The 6,888-nt window shown below is 39.0% G+C and overlaps 1 protein-coding gene across 1 annotated transcript; it reads right to left on the bottom strand.

The window, feature by feature from the left end:
- Positions 1-1,971: 1,971 nt before the first annotated feature.
- Positions 1,972-6,504, bottom strand: LOC112513778 (internal alternative NAD(P)H-ubiquinone oxidoreductase A1, mitochondrial-like). Its single transcript, XM_025120139.1, has 9 exons — positions 5,986-6,504; positions 4,948-5,161; positions 4,679-4,839; positions 4,535-4,600; positions 3,980-4,143; positions 3,514-3,628; positions 2,942-3,121; positions 2,452-2,619; positions 1,972-2,186 (listed from the first exon to the last, which is right to left on the bottom strand). Exons 1-8 carry the CDS (start codon positions 6,418-6,420, stop codon positions 2,467-2,469), a joined length of 1,488 nt encoding a protein of 495 aa, XP_024975907.1. The 5' UTR covers positions 6,421-6,504; the 3' UTR covers positions 1,972-2,186; positions 2,452-2,466.
- Between the last annotated feature and the right edge of the window lie 384 nt (positions 6,505-6,888).

The raw sequence follows: 6,888 nt of genomic DNA, 5'->3' as shown, positions 1-6,888 counted from the left end.
TGTTTCCTCTCTAATTCCACCTGCTTGGACCACCAAGAACGAATCCTCCCTGTTTATACCCCCTTGGACCACTAAGAACGAACAAAATTGTCCTTATTTTGTCTCCACTTCCCCACCATACAACCAAGATAACAACTAGAAACCAAGTATGAGTGCAAATGTAGCAAGGTTTCGTCCATGTTTAGCAAGGTTTCACCCTGTACGTGATGTAGGTCTAGCTGATTTAGCAAAGTTTAGTCCCTACCTTTTTTTTTCTCGATCTAGTGATGGTTATTTGACATTCGTTTGGGTTTTTGACTCTGAGTTTTAGTGACTAGGATTAGGACTAGAGTTTGATATTGATATTGAGGTTTCGATTTGGATTTGATCTTGCTATTGGGTTTTGGATACTGGTTTGATTTTGGTATCGAGGTTTAGAGTTTCATTTAGAGTATTTGGTATGTGTATTTTGTAGTTAATGGTTCTAAAAGAGAGGTGCACCAGTTGCGGATGGGGAGTTAATATATTTTTAGTTCTTTAAATAAGAAAATAAGCAAAGTTGGTAAAGAATTAAATGCTTCTCACTTAATGGATGGGAGTTAACAGTTGTTAATGGCAGGGATCAATGTGTTATGAAACTACAAATTTTGGGCCTATCTTAAAATAAACAAATTCTGGGGACCAAATTCTTGAAAAATTTAAGACCATAGGGACCAAATCCGCAATTTACTCTAGAAAAAAATAAACGAATTATTGTTTTTTTTTTATTATGGTTTTGGTTCATGTGTATTCAGGTTTGACTTGGCCATGTTCCCTTTAACTAATATCATTAAAAAAATCGTTAACTCGGTTAAATAAAGGGTCATTTTAATACCATCAAAATAAATTTGTTAACTCGATTAACCCGAGTGTCGGCAATCCCTACCAAGGCCTCTATGACCCATTCGTATCCAAGACTCGAGGCCCATATGGTGAAGGTGTCGCTCAAATATAGCCCATAATATAAGGTAGTTGTTGAACGGTTTTTTGACGACTCCACCCGCCAACAAATTCAAGAATCAACCAACGAACCATGACTTGCCCCACCCCCTTGATCTACAACTTCACTCGAGCTATGTCGAGCTACAGTGCTACTAACTAGGACTTCACACAACACACAATTTGCGACCAAGGGTTGCCCCCTAAGTCGTGACGCACTTGCTCCACGACCAATGGCTCACTAGCTGGCCATTCTGTTTTTGCAACGTAGGTCTGGCAATCACGGTTCACCACGCTGGGCCACTCTTGACGTCCAAAGAGTCGTGCAACTTGACTACCGTTGGTTCATGTTGTTCTCACTCGTTTCTAATGCACTTTACCTTATTCTTTTCGCATAACCATCAATTTCATGACCATAAGGCCTTTAGTATGATATTGATTCCATTTCCAAGCCAATGAACACATTACTTTCACAATATTTACTCCGTTTGGTTTGCAGGATTTGGGATTCGATTATGTTCCTATCCCGCATTTGGTTTAAAAGAACGTCCGGAATTAAAATCCAGTAAAAATTGGATTTGAAATTCATATTAAAATAGTTGGTATTTCACGGTATTTGTTTGTAATAATGTTTGGAATATATCAAAAGCATTCATTTTATAATAATCAATTAATAAAAACTAATTTTATTACTTTTATAATTTATTTTTGTTAATAATCCGGAATTCAATATCATTCTAAATCCTACCTACCAATTCCAAATGTTTCCATGAAATCCGAATTGCTCAAACCCATTTCGTTAAACCAAACAAGCCCTTAGGTTTACACTAGTTGTTCAGTTACGGGACCTTTCTCTCCGTTCCCATGGTTTGCAAATTTCGCTTTTTTACTACTAATGAAATTAGTAGAAATGTGTCACTCATAAACAATAAAAATTTCTCGCTCTTAAGTTTGATCCCCGGGTCCTTGTAGAACGATATTAATACTCGGGTATTTATCTTGTAATCGCCTACATCATGTTTGACAACGTGGCAGTTGTATTTCCTTTTCCAAGACCAATAATCGAAACTCTAACCATACATCGTTTAGAATTCGTGATTTCACAATTACGAAAAGCCTATAATCATATGTAACAGAGCCCGAAAAGAAGAAACAAAAATGGCAAAAAGTACAAGGGTTTTGTTCGTTCCAAGCTCCTCAAATGTCGATATGCTTCAAAGCAACCATTCCTAAAATGGAAAGAGGAAGATTGTGTTCTAAGAGCATCTCCAACAGAATCTCCAAAACGAAGAAAATACAAAGATTTTCTTGATAAAAGTTGGCTCCAACAGAAACCCCAAATCATTCTCCAAAATGGATTATCAAATGGTTGGGATTTGTATTTCTGTTTATTAATCTTCTAACGTATTACGTTTGTCTGTTTATGTATCTTTTTCATCTTTGTACGAAGTGATTGTACGTGTAAAAAAAGAGAAACGGATGGCGTAAACGTACCACTTGTGACGACGCTTATATCCTGCTTATATCACGACCAAAAACGAATGTAGTTAGCCAGTTTATCGCCACATAAAATCTATTCCTCCAGCTTACGACACGTGTGAGATAAGCAGAACGCCAAATGAACCAACTAGCAAATCCAGCAATCGACAAACCTTTTGCTTCCTGAAATAGAAATTTTCCACGAGTTGAAGAATTGGTCCTTGTGTGCGGACCAAACTGGACAGACGAGAGCAAGGCAGGCAAGTGAAAGAATTCCAAAGGGTTTTAATTTTTCATGGGTAGTTTAGTAATTTACCAATCTTGTCACATCTCCCTTATTCCTGTTCCACTTTATTTTGGTGCAACAAAAACGTAACATTTTTGTCCCACTAAAGGTCCCGTCAAATGTGAGACAAGTCTTTTTATTGGTTTGTCTTGTCCTGTCCTATCCCGCATTCCAAAGCAACAAAAAGACGAAAACGCCCGGATATTTTATAATTGTTACCTTGCTTTGCCTGAGATCCACAAGTGCCTTGTAACTCCCAACAGTTGCCATGCTTCCCAAATGCTTATAAACAAAAGGCGCCCCGAGTTCCAAATCTCCGTCACTATTAGCATGCCCGCCACCCGCCTTACCGATCTTGTTTAAAAGTTCCGCCAGGTACTTCCCCTCCCTCTCCGCCACCTGAAACACATGCATTAATCAAACCACCCTTAAACCCCACACATACATAGGGTCTAGGGGTAGGAGTTGGGATCATGTGAGAACATGTTGTTTTCGTGTGACTCATGAGATCACATAAATAACCCTAAACCTTTATAGCAAAACAAGGTGAAGGTAAACCTTTACAGTGTTTTTGCTGTGAAGGTTCGGAGTTTTTCCTACCATCACAATGTTTTTCTATGAAGTTTTAGTGCTATTTTGTGTTCTCATGGGTCTCACGAAAACAGGTTGGTCTCACGTGAACCCAACCCCTAGGGGTAGGATAAAAACCTAACCAAACAGACCCGGTAAATACTCGTGTGATTGCAGATAAGAAAATAGAAGTGGATAACATGCACCAGGGGAGCACTTACTTGAGCCAAAGCCGGAAGGGTTGATTTGCCGGTACTCTCAAGGTACCCACAACAGTCCCCAATCGCAAATACATCGGGTACAGATGGTACCCGTAACCACTCATCGATCCCAATCCTACAAACGTAGAAAATTGATTCGTGAGTTGCGTAAGTGTTATTGAAAAAGTCTCATTTCGTATAAGCCGTAAACCAGCTGATAAGCTTTCTGAAGCACTACTCGAAATAGCGTTTCAATAAGCTCCAGGAGCTTTTTTCCCTCTTTTTTCCAATTATGCCCCTAGTATTTTTTCAACCATCTATTTTCACTTTCTTTTTCCAATTATGTCCATAATCTTTGGTGAGTTCAGTAAAAATTTAGGATAGAAATGAATAAATTCACACAAAAAACGTTACGCTAATCGTTCAAATCAGGTTCCATGTCCAACAAACCTAATAGATTATCGACATCTGAATGAACGTTTATTACCTTCCTCCAGGAGCCTTCGGAAGATCCGTCTTTTGAACGAACGTCGAGGGACCAACACCAGTCGACCACACCAATAAACCATACGGAACATCAGTTCCGTCACTAAGAACTATCTTCTTAGGTTGAACATCCTTCACAGTTCCACGAACTAAACGAACTCCTGACTGAAAAAACTTGATATTTGTAAATATAGGCCACGTTTCGCAACCATAAACCAGCTTATTTTTTGAACTTATCGAAAAATCCCCGATTGGTTAGCCTCGCTTATTAAAACGCTTCACGGGATTTTTCAAGTTTTTTCCAATTATGCCCCTTGTATTATTCCCAATTAATTTTCCAACATGTCCTTTTATCCTTTTGGGTCATTTTACATTGTCATGTAACTTACAGGCTAGCTTATAAATTGGCTTATCAGTTAGCAGCTAGTTTATCAGCAAACAACTAGTTTGAGCTAGTTTATCGGACAACAGCTAGATTATTGGCTAGTTTTTCATACGTAGCAATAACCGACACAGAAGGGACTAAATCTTTAGTCGGACAAGATAGTATTTTTACCTTAGTCAACTGCTTAGTAGCATATACCCGAAGACGATCATCAAATGAAGATAAGATATCATTCGCCTGAAAGAATTCACCCGGGGGGTTCAAAACTATGCCAAATTACGTACAGAAAGAACCTCCAAACGCGTAAAACCTCACCTCGATCAACGTAACGTGAATGTAATCTTTCACATGAGAATATCTTTGATGAACATCTCTCATGATGAAATCACTGAGTTCGCCACTGAACTCAACTCCAGTTGGACCGCCTCCAACAACAACACAATGCAGAAGTCTACGCTTTTCTTCATCAGATACTCCTGCGGATACGTGCCATATTCCGTTAATATTTTCAAAACGGGCCCCACAAGAATATGTACACGAATAACGTGAAATAAGAATCGATGTTTGAAGTTAGCAGTAGATACCGGGGACATCAGAAAGCATCAAGTTGAGAAGCAGTTTTCTTCGGATTTCTTGAGCATGGTGCACCTCACGAAGAAAAATGGCGTGTTCTTTGACACCTTTGATTCCAAAAGTTGAAGCCTCGGCTCCGGAGGCAATGACTAATTTGTCATACGAAACCTTGAAATCCCATGGATCCATTGTCTGTGCTCCTTCGGTTATTGCTTGGCAATGCACCTGTAGAGTAATGGTTCACAAATTGTCCTTGATTTATAGCAAAAAATATCGCCTAGGACGCCAAAAATATCTAAATATCCCAATAGACTGCTTTATAGAACTTAAGTTTATAGGACCAAACAATTGTGTATTATATGTAAAAGTGTTACAATAGTGTGTTAGGACATTCTTGGGTATCGAAAACGTCCTATCAACTTATTGTAACCTACACAATTATTTGGTTCTATAAACCAAAGTCTAACAAGAATTTTAGCAATGAACTTGAATGCAAAGCAAATTGTAAAACCAAATTAACGTCTTCGATTACGGGTGGATTCTCCTGCATCTGTATGTGATCTCTATAGTTATCAACACTAACACTAAACGGCTTTTTGGCTGGTTTTCCATTAAGTTCTGTATGAATAAAGTAGATTACTTTGTTTGTATAGAGTAAAAAGTTTTTTATGTGTGATGGTTTTTTATTTTTGGAGGTCCTGCTATATCCAAAACTGATTACATTGCATAAATAAGATAAAAGAGAATATATGTTAAAAGAACAAAAATGGGCTAAACCTAAAACGATTAACAACATCAAACTAAAACTATTCCAGTAATGATTTGAACCTAAAATCAAACAATTAATTGTTTGAACCTAAATAATTTCGGTTATAGTTTTACACAATTCGATAAAAAAGGCTCTAATCACATGTAAATTTGGCTCCAAAATTTTAGGGCCCTTTCAAAACCTCCCATTTAAAGCAAAAGGGTTTTTGCAGATTCAATTGGTCAGAGATGACAACTTTAATCTACATTCAAGAATCTGGTATCAGAAACCATTAGCATACCTCATGATTCTTGACATCAAGGCCTTTGCAATTAGCTAGGAAGAAATACGAACCGGGTTCGCTGGAGATCGCCGGCTGAATCCGGCCGATCGGCTCAGCAACAGACCGGAACTCGAGAGTACCGACACAGGTAGAAGCCAATAGAGGAGTAAAAACCATATGGTTCCTAGGGGAAACACAAACGACATCGTATAAACTGGTGTCGATGCCTTTCATAAGCCTACACCCTGCCCAACCGGAACCCAGAACCACCACTCTAGGCTTGTCGGTTTTCTTGGTGGGCTCAAGCCCGGAAGTCGGTGGAGCCACTGCATCGCCGGCGGTGGTGAAGTGGTGGAGGTGTTGCAGGGAAAACAAAGTGGGTGGTGTGAATTTGCCGGTGGAGTGGTGCTTGAACGGAGAGGACAATCGAGTTAGATTCTTGAACCAGTACATCGCCGGAGTTAATGGTGAAGTAAATTGATGGATGGAGGGGTTGAAGAAGATTGCATCCTGGTGATTGTGAAGTGGAGTATTTTTAAGAGGGATAAAGAAGGAATTATTGACCAAGCAGGTGGCAGGATGTAAAGACTACAGATGGCGGCTGAGACTAGATTCAACCGGTGGTCGGATGATGACGACGTGTTTCACCGGTGGCTCAATTTCTAATTGAAAATTCAAAGCTCATTTCGATTTGGACCCGAAAACTTCGTTTGGGCGAAACAAATTTGATAACATTTAACCGTTAGGGTGGTGTATGATTGATTTGAGTTTGGTTTCAAAGAAATGTATCAGATGGTTTTAGGTTCAAATTCAATGAGGTATAAAAATATCCTTGGCCACGAAGGTTCAAATGCGGTAACTTCGAACTATCTGTAAATCAGGTGATCATCCTGGGATTAATTTGTTCGCATAACAGGTTGG

This window comes from Cynara cardunculus, assembly GCF_001531365.2.
Source record: "Cynara cardunculus var. scolymus isolate 2C chromosome LG 5, CcrdV1, whole genome shotgun sequence".
Taxonomy (NCBI): Eukaryota; Viridiplantae; Streptophyta; class Magnoliopsida; order Asterales; family Asteraceae; genus Cynara; species Cynara cardunculus.
The sequence above is the reverse complement of the archived record's forward strand: the minus strand, read 5'-3'. Positions and strand labels throughout refer to the sequence as shown.

What these genes read in the sequence shown, in the direction of transcription:
- LOC112513778 (XM_025120139.1), bottom strand. Translation starts at nt 6,420, where the DNA reads ATGTACTGGTTCAAGAATCTAACTCGATTGTCCTCTCCGTTCAAGCAC. An exon ending in GATGCTTTCTGATGTCCCCG is followed by an intron (nt 4,840 to 4,947) that starts GTATCTACTGCT and finishes ACGTATCCGCAG; the next exon opens with GAGTATCTGATGAAGAAAAG. An exon ending in CCCTTCCGGCTTTGGCTCAA is followed by an intron (nt 3,122 to 3,513) that starts GTAAGTGCTCCC and finishes CATGTGTTTCAG; the next exon opens with GTGGCGGAGAGGGAGGGGAA.